This window comes from Podarcis erhardii (assembly GCF_964252035.2).
Source record: "Podarcis erhardii genome assembly, chromosome: Z".
Lineage (NCBI taxonomy): Eukaryota > Metazoa > Chordata > Lepidosauria > Squamata > Lacertidae > Podarcis > Podarcis erhardii.
The window spans coordinates 47,124,935-47,141,959 of NC_138504.1; the positions used below are offsets into that span (position 1 = coordinate 47,124,935).

Below are 17,025 nucleotides of genomic sequence, written 5' to 3' on the forward strand. Positions count from 1 at the left end.
GCAATGTGTACCCCCCCTGCCAACTATCTCTTCTCTGATACTGCCTATAAGCTGTCAGGGGCTTGAACAGATAATTCAGTGCTTAAGATGGCTGGATGGCACCTTGTACACTTCCTTCCAGCTACTCTTACAGCCAAGCTGGTGCCAAACGTATTGCGGTTTTCCTTTGGACCGCATTATAGCTAGATCAAGGGGGCAGGGATCTTGTCATCTGGGCTGTTCAGGATCTCCATTTATACTGGCCAGGCTTGCGACTCAGGGAGGCTACTTCTGCTGTGGTTTGACTTCACCCCCAGAGGCTGACTCCATTGTCTCTTGAGACAGATGCATGCCAACAGGAAAACTAGCCACAATGGCTATGTTCTCCCTCCACTTTCAGAGAAAATACAGCTCTGAATGCCAGTTGCAGGGAATCACAACCAGGGAGGATGCTCTTCTGCTAAGCTCTTGCTTGCAGATTTCCCATTGGGGAATCTGGTTGGCCACTTTGAGAGCCCCCCCCCCGACCTGATCCATGTTCTTATTCCTTTTCTTTTTTGCCCTCAATTTTCCTTTTGTGGGGGGGGTGCTTTCAACTCATATCCTAGCAATCCATCTCTCAACTGCTGTCAACTAAAAAATTAATTGGCAAGACTCACACAGTCTGCCTGATTTCTGGCTTCTTTAGACATCCATAACCCCCCCCCCCCAAGGCTACGCTGCCATCAATATTCTATAGGTCAGTGGTTCTCAAAGAGTGTGGCAGGAGAGGATGGCAAGTGTGGATACAAGGACAATATTATATTTTGGGAATTATTATGGTTCTTATCTAGCTACATACTTTTATACTTTCTGGATGTCCTGTGCTCATATTATAAACTAGTTGTGTTCTATGCTATAAATCAAGTGCTGCTAGGAGTTTTCTCTCTCCCCCCCCCATGCATTTATTACCAATAAAAAAATTTGGTGTAGTGTGGGGCAAATTTTTATTCTGAAAGTGTGGTCCAGAGAAAAAAGTCTGAGATCCACTGCTAAAAGCTCACAGGTTTTTGCTAGGTAGTTTGGGGTTGTTGTTGCTGTTGCTGTTGTTGCTGCTGTTTTAAAAAACAAATTTTCAAACTTCTATACTGAGGGAGTCCCCCAAGTAGGTGAAAGCCACCACCTTGTTTAGGGGTGGCCCTCTCTCACATTCTAAGTAACTAGCACTCAACCACGTGGGTTTGATATTATCAGGATAAGTACAATGGAAGAGTTTTATCGGGAACACTACCTGAAAATTGCTGAGAGTCGTAATGATTTTTCTGTCTGTTATTTTAATTTATTTATTTATTAAATTTATACTCCATCCTTCTTCCCGCAGGAGCCCATGACAGCAAATTCTTCAGTAATAAAAATACATTAAAAATTAAATGAAAACATATTTAAAATATTTTTAAGCTATTATAAACATCTAAAAACAAGAACAATAAAATACCTGAAGCAACTTTAATAACCAAATCATGTGTCTGGATAGACCCGCCAAAACAGAAAAGCTTTCAGCAAGACAAGGATGGCACCTGCCTAATGTCAACAGGTGGGACATTCCAAACTGCAGGTGCTGCCACACTAAAGGGATGACTCCCTGCAAATGCGGAACAGATACTGCATGGCATTTGTAGAAATGAAAGCTATGCAGAATGAAGTCACATTTAGCAACTGCAGTGTTCTACGCTAAAGTGGTTTTTTGTTTGTTTGTTTGTTTAAAGTTATAAGGAACTCAAATTAAATGCAATAAAGTAATTAAGAAATACTGCATTCCTTCCTTCGATCCCATGTATTGACTCTTCACTCCTTTCAAGTGCCTTGTCAGTCTCTTTTCCCTACTTGGGATCTTATCCCCATCTTGCCACCAGCGGCAACCCCACTCCTTTGAGGAAGGCAAAGCCTACATCACTTCCACTCCGCTTTTCAATTGGAAACCAGGTTCTAAGAACAATGGAGCAAACTCTGCGCCTGCCACTCTTCACACAGATGCACACACACACACACCCTTCCTCTCTCACACACACACACAGTTACACTGCTCTGCAGATTCAATGCAATGGGCCACTGCGAAGAATGAAGCTTATAGACCAGTGGTTCCCAACCTTTTTTTGGCCATGCCCCACCTAAGCACCTCTAAAATCCTGGTGCCCCCCCATGTGACATATAATTCTTATTATTCAAAAAGTGAACTATTCACATGACCCTGACCATTAGGCCCAGTCGTGGCCAACTCTGGGGTTGTGGCTCTCATCTCACTTTACTGTCCGAGGGAGCTGGCGTACAGCTTCTGGGTCATGTGGCCAGCATGACTAAGCTGCTTCTGGCGAACCAGAACAGCGCACGGAAATGCTGTTTACCTTCCTGCCAGAGCGGTACCTATTTATCTACTTGCACTTTGACGTGCTTTCGAACTGCTGGGTTGGCAGGAGCAGGGACCAAACAACGGGAGCTCACCCCGTCGCGGGGATTCGAACCGCCGACCTTCTGATCAGCAAGTCCTAGGCTCTGTGGTTTAACCCACAGTGCCACCCATGTCCCCTCTATTCACATGAAGGAAGTCTAAAAGGCCATTAACTTGGTATAACTCATTCTCGAACTGCCCCCCTTAAAAATCAAATTGCCCCCCGTGGGGAGTGTACCCCACGTTGGGAACCACAGTTATAGACCATTAGTGGTGTGTGAGCCACACCTTGGGAACCCCTGCAGTAAGACATGGGAGATGCTTTCAAGTTGTTCCCTACAGCCACGAGGACTAGTGACTTTTTAAGAGAGAAGCCTTCAAGTAGTCAGGTATCAACAAACTGAAACTGGCTCACAACCCTATATTCAAATAAGGCATCATTCTGAGGATAGCTTACTCCAAAGCAAAGAGCATGTGTGACCAAATTGCCTCATGGCAGAAGAGCATGTGCAATTCAAAAGTGGGAGAAGTTTGCAAGCCCTAATCGCCATCCGAAAAAGAGCAAGAGGAAAGGAATTGAAGAGGGGAAAGAGGAAATTGCCAGACGCAGCGGTACTCTCTCTTTTCTGCTTCCAGACCTCAGAGCAGCAACCTGCCTTGATAACTTCAAAGCTGAAGGCAGTGCCAGGAAAAGCTGTTTTAATATATTTTACACACACACACACACACACACACACACACACACACACACACACTTCATTGTTTCCCTTTGTGGCAAAAGATTACAGTGGTACCTCTAGTTATGAGCTTAATTCATTCCGGAGGTCCGTTCTTAATTCAAAACTGTTCATAACTTGAGACGTGCTTTCGCTAATGGGGCCTCTTGCTGCCCCTGTGCCACAGGCACACAATTTCCGTTCTCATCCTGGGGCAAAGTTCTCAACTCGAGGTAACTCTTCCAGGTTAGCGGAGTTTGTAACCTGAAGCGTTTGTAACTCGAGGTACCACTGGACTCTTTCCAACAAATCATTCTAAGATTTACTCTGTCTCTGGGAGATGTGCTTTTCCAAAACAGATTCTACTTTTCTAATCATTTGAGTATGGGTACCACAGAGCAGGAAGGAAACCAATAATCCGTCCACTCTAAAGGAACCACCCTAAAGATTCTTGATACAGCACATATATACAACATACATACATACATACATACATACATACATACATACATATATACTGGCTGCCTGTCACCTGCTGAGTATTCCTGTAGCCCTGTAGGCCTTGGCTGAGCTGCTGCAATGTTACAGAATTCTCACAAACATTGGCCTTATTTTCCAGTCTACGGGGTCATGGGGAGCACACCAGAAATGTGCAAAAGAAAAAGCGTCCCAAAGCACCAAAATTCTGACCCACTTTTTCCACACAAAAAGTGTTAAACATATACCATCAGTCCTGGAAGTGTTCCAAGCTAAACCCCTAGCACAATTATTATATGGGGCTCAGATTTGGACAGGCACTCACCTTGGAGCTACAGAAGCTGTCCAATCAAAGTTCTTAAGCCAAATTTTCTCTGTACCACCCTGTGTCCCAAACACATCATTGCAGCTAGAGGCTAATCTTCCCTTGGTAGAATTACGGATCTGGCGTAGGACACTTAACTATTGGCTTTGCCTAAACTCAATCCCACCACTACCACCCCGGTCCAATATCCCTAGTGCTGCAAGATTGCCACAAGAGTGCCTGGACTAAAATTGTCTATCAAAAACTCCACTCTTGTGGTTTATCACCACAACAGGTACTTACTTTGGGTTTCAATAAAGCAAACTGTTTTATTTGTCAGCGCCTAAATGATACTGAGCGTCAAAACAACTTCTACCTTCCCATTTCGACTCTCTGGCACCCTATCTGCGTAACCTAGCAATTCTAAAATATAGACACACTTTTACTCTTGCAAGATTGAATGTATTGCCCTCGGCTGTACTCAAGGGACAATTCCAACAGATTCCACACAAAAAACGCTTATGTCCCTGCGGAGATGGCAATTCCGAATCGGTGGTGCATGCCCTTCTGGCTTGCAATCTTTATAAAGACTTGAGGAATGAGATTATCACCCCTCTTTTATTGTCCATTCCAGGTTGCCCAACCACTGCCACCATGTCCTTTCTCTTGGCAGATCAAGATGAGCAGGTGACGGCAAAGGATGAAAGGTTTTTAGCTGGGGCAATCAGAATAAGATCCACTATTTGACTATTGATTCAAAACCCTAAAGTGTATTTTATATAACTGACTTTTTATTTCTATTCTTTGTATATTGTATTGTTGTTTTATTGCTATGGCAAATGGCTGATGCAAATAAAGATTCATTCATTCATTCATTTTAAGAGTCATAGAATGCTGGTGATTTGTGCACTGACTGTGAGGGAAGTGAGAGGTTACTTTGGCTTGAAGGAATGCCTCATAGGCCTCAGAGACAGAGAGAGCTTGGTGTTGCCCAGGGAGGGTCCAGGATGGAGAGGAAGGAGGCCTTGAAAGCTAGGGCATTTTGAGCAGAGCAGCAACCTGCAGAAAGGATAGTGGTTCTAATCAAAATATCCAGCAGATTCTTGGCCTTGTACACCAATTCTTTTTTATAAATTTAGCTGCTTCAATCCTACCCGCAGAGTGTAGCATGTAGGAGGAGGGACTCCTGCTTGGCCTCGTGGCATTTATACTGTGGGGTCCTGCAGGGTTCTATCTTATTTCCTATTTTATTTAATATCTAAACAAAACCAATAGGAGGTATCCATCACAGATTTGAAGGGTGGTGCCACCAACATGCAGATGAAAGCAAGCTCTGTCTTCCCATCATATCTGAACCAAGGGACTTGGCGCAAGTGCTGGAACATTGCTCAGAGGTAGTAATGGGCTGAATGTAAACTCAAGCTGTATCCTGGTAAGAGGGGAAGGCTCTATAGACAAGCAGTTTCTAGGTCCAGGAATGAGGAAGGGGGCTTGTCATGGATGGAGTTGTGTTCCCTATGATGGAAAAGCTTATAGGGTACTCCTCAGTCCCAAGCTGTTGCTTGAGGCAAAGGTGATTTCAGTGGCAAAGAGGGTCTCTGCCCACTTCTGACTAGTTCACTAGCTGTGCCCATTACTGGATTGGGATAGCTTGGCTTCATTGATCTGAGAACCTCTCTTTGGAGCTGCTGCAATGCACTCTCCATGAAGACAGTCCAGAGGCTGCAGCCAGCAGGAGCACAAGAACCTACATTATCCTGAGTCAGACCATTGGGTCTACCTTGCTCCCCATTGTCAACACTGACTGCTGGTGGCTCTCCAGAGTTTCAGGCAGGGTTTTCTTCCAGCCCTACCTGGAGATGCTGGGGACTGAGCCTGGGACCTTCTGTTTGCAAAAGACATGCTCCTCTTTGCACACTTGGCCACCCTTTTTCTAAGCCACTGCCCATCTCAATCACTATGATCTCCTTTGCCACACACCGCTGGTTTTGCCAACCACCCTTTTCAAAAACATAGAACAACAACAGTGAAGCCCAGCAGTTTCAAGAATGCAAATTCTGAGCCTGCAATTTACTTAACAGAAGAGAGGTGGGCAAGCTGAGATAGGAAATAAAAAGAGTGAGGAGAGGAGACTTAGGCTGCAGGGAGCCTAGCCGCCACAGAAATGCCTGCCCAAGAGAATGAAGACAATGCTGAAGCAGTTACTCAACCTCACAGCTATTTATTATGAGCATCTGTGCTCTAAAAACTTGCTTGTCTGGCTCCATAAATGTTAAGAAGTTACATTTCTCAATATGTCATCTCAATCTCTATTCTGGGCACATCCAACAAAGTACCACGGGGGGGGAGGGGTCCCTCAAAATTAGTCACTGCAAAGGTCAAGGAGGCCACTTGAACACAGCTATAACCTTTTCCTCACCACTGGGCTCGTTTTACGATCTGCTGGCAGGGGCTATACTGCTCCCCCCTCTCTCTGAACTTTCCACAACTTATGGAGAAATCACCACAATTCATTTTTAAAAAAGCCATCTGTGATTCATAGGCCAATGGTCAAGTCCTGGTCGTCTAGCACAGTCCCAGGGAGCATCCCAATATACATTGTTTTGCCTGCAGTTCCAGATTGAAGCAGGCCAGCATTGACCTTCACTAAGTGGAAGTACTTTTTTTTTTTTTTCAAAAATTAAAAATGTGGTGGAAGCGTTTCCTTATTTTCCTCTCTCCTCCCCATCGCTTTTTCCTTTTGTGTTATGCCTTTCAAGACTGTAGTCCTGAGAGCAGGGGCTGTGTCATAGTAAATTATATATAAAAAATATCTAGCTAGTGCAGTACTGACTACACTGACTGGCAATGATACTCCAAAGTTTTAGGGAGGTGATATTCCTAGTCCTACCAGGAGATGCCAGAGATTGAACCTGGTGCCTTCTGCATGCCAAGCATGTAAGTAAAGCCAACACTCCATGCCTGTCCAAAGACCATCCCCAACCCTGAAAAATAACCAAAGGGGAAGGTGGCTGCTTGCAGCTCACAAATATTACACCAAAGTATGAGACCATCTTAGCTCCAGTGCTGACATTCTTCCCCATCACAAGATCATATAGATATGGGCAAACATCTGCTGCTCTATAGGGCAGCTAGATCTTGTGGTTTTGAGTTGAAAGTTGGTTGAAACATGTTGACGGTAAAAGCAGTTCGACAGCCAGACCATTTAGCTAGAGGGGGTGATAGACTCCCCCCTCACTGGAGGTCTTCAAGTTGTAGCTGGATAAGCACAGCCTCTTGGGCATGGGCAGGCAAACTAAGGCCCAGGGGGCCGGATCTGGCCCAATCACCTTCTAAATCCAGCCCGCGGAAGGTCCGGGAATCAGCGTGTTATTACCTGAGTAGAATGTGTGCTTTTATTTAAAATGCATCTCTGAGGTATTTGTGGGGCCTGCCTGGTGTTTTTTCATGAGTAGAATGTGTGCTTTTATTTAAAATGCATCTCTGGGTTATTTGTGGGGCAAAGAAATGTGTTCTCCCCCCCCCTTTTTTTTTTTCAAAATATAGTCCGGCCCCCCCACAAGGTCTGAGGGACAGTGGACTGGCCCCCTGATGAAAAAGTTTGCTGACCCCCGCTCTTGGGGATGCACTAGCTCTGGATTCCTTTCATCACACCAAAGGTTGGACTAGAGGACCTCCCAGAACCCTTCCACCTCTGCATCTTTGCAAGCATCTCCTACTCCGCCCCAGACACTTGGACACTTACTACCCACACTTGTAGAAATGCTCCTTGCTCTGCTCACAAAAAGTCCAGCAAAGTTTCTTGTCAATACAGTACTGCTAAACTTATCAGCCAGTTTGTACAAAATCCCTCTGCGGATCATGCTATTAACCACCACGTCACACTAGCTTTTCGATCAAGAGCAGGGAACACTTTTCAGCACAGGGGCCACACTCCTGACTAAGCAACCTTCATGTCAGAGGTCAAAGGTGGACAGAGCAACAAATGTGAATTTCACCTTTGTACGGTATACCAGTTTTTCCATGCACTCCCCTCTATCCTCCATCCAGACAAGGAAGGGGCATGAGTTCAAGAAGACATTCCAGCAAGGCAAAAACACTCACACAGGGTGCAAAGCAGGCCCATGAGGGAGGTGCCCAAGGAGAGTCTTAGGGGCCAGGCAAAGAGATTGGGGGGGGGGGTAATATTTAGCCTCTAGGACAAAGCTCTCAATCCCTGTTTCAGATCTAGGATCTCTCTTATGGGGGGGGGGTGGATTGTCCCCATTGACCCTCTTCCATCCAGAGGATCCTGCAGCCTCTCCTAGACAGAACCTTGGCACTAGAACATCACAGGCAGCCAGGAAGGTCTTGGAAAAGCCATTGATTTCTGCCATACTAAAACCTGGGATGTGTGAAATTCCTCACAACTGCAGCTACTTTAGGGAGGGTTGTTGCTGTTGTCGTCATTATTAGAAGAATAATGATAATGGCTTGTCAGTTACAGAAACAGAAGCATGGTTCATTTTGCTAAGCCCAGAACAGAGCACATGGACACGGCAGGGCTGTGCAGAAGAAAAGCAAGGTGGACACACTACCCCTGAGCTACAGCCCTTCCCCTAGCAATAAACTAAGGTTCTAGCCCTCATGGTGCTGAATAAAGAGCTGGTTTAAATGAGAATACAGAGAGCTGCCTTCTGCCAAGTCAGACCCAATGATTCATCTAGTTACATACTGACTACAGTAGCCAGCAACAGCTCTCCAGGGTTTTAGAAAGCAGCCATTCCAAGTCCTACCTGGAGTCCTTTTGCATGCAAAGCACAAGCCCTGCCTCTGAGCTGTGGTGCTTCCTCAGACAAATCACATAAAAAAGCAAAACATCTTTGACTTACCGGAGGACCAAGGTCTCCTTTCAGTCCAGGAAGCCCCATAACAAACGGAAAGAGAGTGGGCCCAATAGGGTCAAACAGCTGATACCCATCTGTGGCAGCCGGGGTTGCAAAATTAACATTCTGCACACTTGCTCTGAGGACAGGATAATGAGCTCCTTGAATTGGTTTGGCATATGGGACAGTAGTGATGGTCAGATCTGGCGTCTTCAGTCCCAGCAGAGTCGTTTTCTTTGGTGCAGGGCTCTTGGTTACACTCCTGGGCTTGTGCTTCGGGGTCACGGGGTGGAGATTGCCCGGAGGATTCATTATCTTCTCCATCATTGGCTTTGTGGTGTTTGCTGCTGGAGACCTGATGGTTTGGCTTTGGCTGGTCATCTTTTTGGTCACTTTGCCCACCTCCTTCTTTTTTGTCCCTGCAGTGGGGCTTGTGGTTGAGTAGGGGAAGGCAGGTAAAACATTCTTCCTGGTGGGCAAACGAGATTTCTCTGAACCAAAACTGGAAGTGGCATGAGGCACCCTGAGGGCAATGGTGGTTGTCCGGAGAGCAACTCTGGAGAGCCAATGGCCTTCCGTGGTGGCCTGGTGGAACACGTGGACTGGCACCTGTGCTTCAGTGTTGGGCAAAGCAGGAGAGGATGCCACAATGGTCTTGGTGGCTTTGATAGTCGGCCGCAGAGCTGGCAGCTTCAATGGCACAATGGTGGTGGTGGGTGTTGCCATCAACTTCCTGTTCCTCTGAGGAGGGGTGGACTTGAAGAGTGGTGATGGAGGAATCACAGTGGTCAGATTCTTCAAGCCCAGAAGACGTTCCGTTTGCAAGGGAGTCATTTCAGAAGCTCTTGGGTGATTGGGAAGTAGCGGGACAAGAGGCGGAAGATTTGGCCGGTAGGTATCTGCATGCCTGCATTGCTTTTTCAGGTACTTACAGTAATTATGAGCTGCCTTGGCAGAAGGATAAATATCAAACTGGCAAAGGGCACCTTCAAACTGTACTGAGTGCTGGTTGAGCTTCCCTAAGAGGAATGACCCCTCTGGATCCAAAGCCTCATCCTTTTTATGGTGCAAATCTGCATGCACGCTTTGCTTCCCACAATAAGTAAACAGGGTCACCACCTGGCCTTGGATGTTGATGGCCAAATTGTGCCATTGTCCGTCATGGATGTTATAATCAAAATAAACAGAGCGTTTGTGACCTACGTAGACTATGACCTTCCCGGGGATGAACTGCACTCCTAGCTGCAGCTTTTTCTTTTTGCTCTTGACAGTGAATAAAAAAGCACTGTTGACTCGATGGGAACACAAACTCAACACTAAAGCCAAGTCCGTGCCAAGCTTGGCGGGAATAACCCTGCTGACGGGCACCTCAATGCGTGCTCGCTGGGTGAAGATGACCCCTGACTTGAAGGGGATGAATCCCTGAGGAACAGAGCGTGACGAGGAGCCAGGCAGCCTCGGACCCACCAAGCCCAGTCTCTGAAGAATGTCCACATCTGGGGAAGAAGGAAAATGTGACCATGAAGAGGTCAGGATCAAGGCAAGCCTGAAAAACAATACTGGATAGCAGAAGTAGCAAAAATGATACTGATTCCAATGCAGATTCCTGCATTGCAGGGAGTTGGACTAGATGGCCCTCAGGATCCCTTCTAACTCTATAATTCTGTGATTCTATACCAGCAGAGATGTTCTTTTTCTCCCTTCAGCCCTATCCATCATGGCTACTGAGCACAGAGTTGATCTAGATCAGGAATGGGAAACCAGTGGCCTTCCAGATGCCATTGGACTCCAATGCCCACCAACCATGAGAGCCTATGGTCAAAGATAATGGTCCAGCAATATGCAGAGGGCCACAGGTTCCCTATCCTTGGACAAGAGGAGCTCCAGGAGCCAATTCAGCATTTCCCGGGGCTTATTCAGCATTATGATTCTACGTTTACTTTCAAGCCGAGATGTGCTTCGGATTATCACTCAAAGATTGGTGCCTGATCTCTCCCACTCACCAGTTCTACATTGCTTAAGAAAGGGGTGGGGGGACTGTGGCCCCCAGACTCCCTCCAGATTTTGGACTCCAACTCCCATTAGCCTGCATGGCCAATGGTCAGGAATGTTGGGAGTCATGGTCTAGCAACATCAGAGGGATCCCCACTTCCCCACCCCCAAGTTTAGATCTTTAAAGGTTGGAACCATTACTACAAATTATGCCCAGAAGCCAGTGCAAGTTGTACAATATTGCTGTCATGTGTTCCAGCTGCCTGGTCCCTGAGCTGCTGCATTTTTACACAAGTTGAGATTTAAACTTACGAAGTGAAAGTGAAAAACCCAAGGCTATTTTTAAGGCCTCTACCAAAACAGTCCAGGACATCCGGCCTCCTCCCCCTCCCCCTCCCCCTTCACAGTTACATATGACATGAAGTCCTCTGTATTCCGAGAGCCAGAAAGAAAAATCTGCAAACACAAATGAGAAGCTGCCAACTTCTGTTAGGCTGACATCTTGCCATCTCCTTGGGCCAGACGAGAAAGAGAAGAGCACAAATCCCTACAATGGGGGAAAACCTTGTAGTATATTTTATAAAACAGCTGAAAGGCAATTAGACCCTTTTCCCCTATACTTCCTGCTCACAAAGGGACCAGTGGGCGGGGGAGGGGGCAGTTTGCAAGTTTCCTTTTTGCTTCCAGGAATAATACAGACTTCATAACACAGAAGACTGCAGACATATTCCAGAGCCAAGTGGAAGGAGCATGGAAATTGTCACTCCTCTGCTTAATGCTGCAGAGAACAGGACTGACAGCTGCCACCAGTGTGATTTTTTTTTTTTGAAAGGTGTGTTTGCTCCTGGACAAGTGACTCTCTCCCCAAGAATACCATCCTGGAAGAGAACTCTGCCAACCTTTCTCTCTCTCAAAAAAGGGGTAATTGTGAGCATGGTGTTCCACTACACCAGGCAAGGGAAACTTGTGGCCCTCCAGCTCATGCTTGACTTCAACTTTCATCATCCCTGGCTGGCTGGAACCGATGAGAGTTGGAGTCTGACAACATCTGAAGGCTGCATTGGTATATACCATGGAAGGGTTCCTGCCCATGTGTAATGCTTTGCTTTCTTCAACAGTTCGGAAACGTCAATTGGTCCACAATGAGGGGGCTGGAATTATTGCAGGAGCCTGATAGGAGGCACATATAACTGTGATCCTGCTCCAACGGCCCCAGTTATCTATATGTTGGACTGCGTTGTTGCTTGCAGGAAGTTGTGCCGTCCAAGATTTTGGCTGTTGTTATTGGAGAAGGGCTGCTTTGTGGGCTTCAGTCATAAAGTATTTTTTACCTATGCTGATGCTCTGAAACACGGCCCAAGTCACTCAGAGACCTTTTTGTATATCAAGCGACATAACAAGTCTGAATTGTTGCTATTGTTGCTGCTGTTTTGCACACAGTAAGCCCACAACTTATGCAGGAGTTACATTCCAGGGATCGTGCCTAAAGCCCAAACTGTGTCCAGTCAAAACACATTGGGTTCATCAGCAGGTGAGATAGCCAAAGTCTTTTTTTCTGGACGCTTGCTCCCTTTCTATTTATTTATTTGTTTGTTTGTTTGTTTGTTTGTTTGTTTGTTCGTTCATTCATTTGCTTGCTTGCTTGCCAAGCGCATAAAGCTGAATACATACAACTTCAATGTGTATAGGTTGAGGCCTTACTTTACTAACAATGTCCTAGCTTCTGTCTTACTGTTGTCTAGCAACATAGGAAAATGCCTTCTCCTGAAGTAAGACCTTTGATCCATCTAGCTCAGTAAAGTCTGCACTGGCTGGCAGTGGCTCTCTAAGACAGGGTTCTCTCTCACCCTCCACCCCCACCCCCATGGAGATGCTGGGGCCTTCTGCATTCAAAGCAACTGCTCTGCCACTGAGTTACAGTCTTTCCCCATACAGAGGAACCTCGTGTTACGTACCACCCTCCTTATGAAAGCTTTGGGTTACGAGCTCCGCTAACCCGGAAGTAGATGCTCCCGATTGCGAACTTGGCCCCAGGATGCGAGTGGAAGTCGCGCAACGGCGGCGCGGCAGCAGCAGGAAGCGCCATTGGCGAAAACGCGCCTCATGTTAAGAACAGTTTCGGGTTACAAACGGACCTCCAGAACAAATTCAGTTCGAAACCGGAGGTACCACTGTATACCTTCCCATTGCCTCCCTCCCTCAAATATAAATCATATCACAGACAAAACTACATCAACAGCCAGCAGTCTTTCCCCACCCACACACTTCCATCTTCCTCACCTCACTTCCATATGAGAAAACGAAAAAGGAGGAGGAATCAGTTGTTTACTGGAAATCAATAGCGCTAGCCTTGATCTGCAATGCACTGAACCAGCTTTGAACAGCTTATAGCCCTCAGCCTAAATTTCCAAAGCCCTCTGCAAGCAGGGTGGTGGTGGCATATAGCTCCATATCCATCTATCTATGAATTATAAATTCACGCTGTCAGAACTGCCCTAGGTCCCAGCTCACAGAGGACCAACGCCAGGTCGCTGTCATATATACAAAAGTCTTTATTGAAGTTCAGTTTCCATTTCAAAGCCTTGGCACGCAGCTCTACGTCTTAAGCTCTAGACCGCCAAAGCTCCGTCTGAATCTCCTCCCCTTCCACACCAGTTTAAGACTCTAGCCTTGCTCCACCTCTTCCTTAGCTCCTTCCTCCTCTGGGCCCTCCTGCCCGCTGGGGTTTCCCTCTTTCTGGACTCTTCTGACGCTGACTCCCCTGATTCTTCCCCCTCCCTCCGGCGGGCTTTAGGACCTGGTTCCCTATCCGGGCTACCTGCTGTGCCGCTCGCCTGTACATTTGAACTTGGCGCGCGTGCCCAGCCGGCAACCTTCCTCTTGACCGTTCCCTCGCTCTCCGATGGAGGCGTGGTCAGCCCTACCTCATCTTCTCTCCCTCCTGGAGGAGACGCTGTCCCTGATACCTGGGATTCTTCCCCCCCACTGCGCTCTGGTGGGGAAGCTGGTCCTGATCTCCAGCCGCTGCTCTGGGAGTCCCCGCTGGCCCCTTGCTTCTGGCGCGTCCCCCCTGGGACCCCCCTTGCCCTGGCCATCGGCGCCCCCCTTTGGGAATCTTCTGATTCGCTGGAGAGGCTCATGGAATCTCTCGGGCCACTGTCATCTTCTCCCACGCTGCCCTCAGATTCTTCCCCTTCGCTCTCCATTCCCTCTCTTCCCTGTGCCTCTGCTCCTGAGCCCCTGACACACACGCTTTTGTCCTTGGTCCTGCCCACCACTGGCAAAAGACAGAATGCAGCCCTCAAGAGAGAGAAGGTTGCCTACCCACACCCTAAACAATATTGGATCTGGTTGATCTAAAGCAGGCATGGCCAAACTTGGCCCTCCTGATGTTTTGGGACTACAATTCCCATCATCCCTGACCACTGGTCCTGTTAGCTAGGGATGATGGGAGTTGTAGACCCAAAACATCTGGAGGGCCAAGTTTGGCCATGCCTGTTCTAAAGAGAACACACACACACACACACACACACACACACACACACCTGCCTGAGCTTTGACATCGACTGTCCACTGTAACTTTACCCTAGCTGTGAGTCAGGCACACACACTTCTTTGTGGTGGTTCCACAGCTCTAGAAAACTCACCCAGTTGAGATTCAGCCAGCTACCTTGTTGCTGCCTTTTAAATGGAAACTAAAACACTTATTTTTAAAAAATCAAATGGGCTTTCAGTGGTTGATTTTGGCTGTTTTCAAAAGATTAATTTAGATGGTTGTATGTTAATTGTGTTGGATTGGATTGTTTTAATTAGTTATGTTTTATACAAGGGCCACCAACTTTTTTGGGCCAGGGGGCACATTTGGAATTTTCAGAAAATACTGTGGGCACCAAGTCACAAAATGGTTTCTGTGGGGAGGCGAGTGGGAAGGGGTGGGAGAGGTGTGTATTGATTTGTTTTGTTCTTGCTTTCATTATGTATTTTGTGCTTTTATCTTGTATTTTTATGCTGTGAATTACCCTGACATCTATGGATGATGGGAGGTATACAAATTTAATCAACAACACAACACAAAATGGCTTCTATTGAGGGAGGAATAGAGGGAATATCTATGGAGACTTTTTGAGAGCATCATGTTGGTGACCCTTATTCCATTATGTTCCAGCCCCCATTTAGATGTCTTCTAAGAACTCTGCTATTCAGTCCTTTGCAATGTAATGGTTTTACTGACATTTTTTTTTCTCTTACTGTAATTTTGTATACTGTATACTGCTTTGCCATATTTTTTTAAATGAAAATGCGGTCTATACATATTTAAATAAATAAATAAGGTGGAGATGGTTACATGTGTGTCGCAGGGCCTACTGCCAGACTAGAAACATGTCAGCATTCCCTAGCTCCACTGGGAGTGAAGAAACATTAGTGAGAACTCCAGTACAGTATATTAATATGGCCATCCCCCAAAAGAGAGAGGGAAACAGCTAAATATTTCAGTCCTCCTTTTCTCAACGTTAGCATACAGCGCAGACTGAAAAATGTTTGCTTAAGTGATTTCGCCAGATGTTCATCTCTTACGTGAGGAAGTAATAAATCGGACAGGGAGGAGGGAGATTACATTTTATAAAAAAGCTAATACCACAGGTTCTGCTCCTCTCTCTCTCTCTTGCTTTATGTTTTGCAAAAACTGATAAACAGACTCAGCTTCAAGAAACTTTCTTATTTTCAGTCTCCACACCTTTTTTCTCTCTTTCCCGCATATTTTAAAGCACAATTTTGCCACTCATATTGCTCCTAAAGTCACTGCTATATTGCTATAAACCCTTCCAGGAGCAAAAGAGGGAGACTAAGGAAAGTATCTGCCTGACATTACCAAAACAACAACAACCCACACACTTTTGATACAAAAGATGCAGAACAATACCACAAAGAATAGATCTAGTGTTGCATAATTGTTAGAAAATGCATCTGTGGGGGTTTACCTGGCCCCCCCCCCTGCTAAGATGGGGCTTTAAATAATCATTGTGTTGTAGCCAATAGCACAAGTCAAGGATAGGGAATCTTGCGGGAGCACATGTGAGGCCAGAGGCAAAGGTGGGAGGAGGGACAAACATAAATTTTACCTTTGAACTTTTGATGTGGCCTGAGGAAAGAGGGTATGGCTAGTGAGGCCATGTGGCCTGAGGTGAAGTCCAAGGGCCATACTGAGATGTCTGAAGAGCCATATTTGGTCCCTGGGCCTGAGGTTCCCCCCCCCCCAACCTAGAAAAGTTTGTGGTGCATGCTTAGTTTTGGCATATGTGAGGTGTCCACAGTAGTTTCCTCGATTTGTAAATGTGCCCAGAGATCCAAACTGTTGTCAACCACAGTTAGAATGTCATCCTAGGATCCAGCAAGACTTGGAGTTGAAATCCCACCTCAAACCATGATACTCATTTGAACCAGTTACTTTGAGCATTCCAGAAAGGGCTGAATATTGTTACTAAAATATCACAAACACAGGGCTTTTGTTTAAAAACAACATCAACAGCAGCAGCAGCAGCAGCAACCCTGACTGGATTCTCCCTAGAAATGGATAATCCAAATTATATCAGGGGTGGCACGATATGGGCTGACATTTCCACTAGGGCAACTGATTCCACAATACATCCCCTTACTCTAGCCCTAATTAACCTCACAGGGCTGTAGCAAGGTAATATTGTGGGGGCCGGTATAGGCTACCCTGTTTTACTTGGAGGAAGGCCTGGTCCAAATTGAACGAACAAATATTCTGAGTTCTCCCAGGTGGAGGAAATAGTCATGGAAGCCCAGCATCAGGATAGGATCCAGGCAATATCCACCACTATGGTGACACTTGCCCAAAGATCCTGACCATGCCAGATGCCTGTGTCTCTCAACCACCACTTAAATTCCCCACACTGCCCCAGAGCAGTGCTCGGGTAGGAGTATCGTGAGAAATTAAAGTGGCACTTTAGACGCAGCACAGCAGCCAAGCTCTGATCCTGGCGCTGCTGCCCACCAGTGTTGGATAAGGCCACCAAGGCCCATTTCTGTAAGAGAGGACCACACTGCAAGGGTACCTTAAAGCTTGAGACAGACTTGGTGGTGAGGCGGGGGGAGAGAAGAGACCTGAACAGCAAGACCCTTTCAAAGGCTTCAGCAACCTGTCAAGAGCCTTAAAACACTCGTTGCCTGCTGATGACACAGGAAGGTCTTCCAATGCTCTCAAACTTTGCACAAATCCAAGGGAGACTGTCTTGCTATTAAAGG

At 46.5% G+C, this 17,025-nt stretch overlaps 1 protein-coding gene across 1 annotated transcript in view; it reads right to left on the minus strand.

Annotated features, from left to right (window-relative positions):
* The window catches only part of COL27A1 (collagen type XXVII alpha 1 chain), a 253,068-nt gene that overhangs the window by 221,347 nt on the left and 14,696 nt on the right, over positions 1 to 17,025 (minus strand). The window contains exon 3 of the mRNA XM_081846708.1: positions 8,773 to 10,262. Within this exon, the coding sequence (XP_081702834.1) occupies positions 8,773 to 10,262 (1,490 nt within the window). The remainder of the gene's footprint in view (positions 1 to 8,772; positions 10,263 to 17,025) is intronic.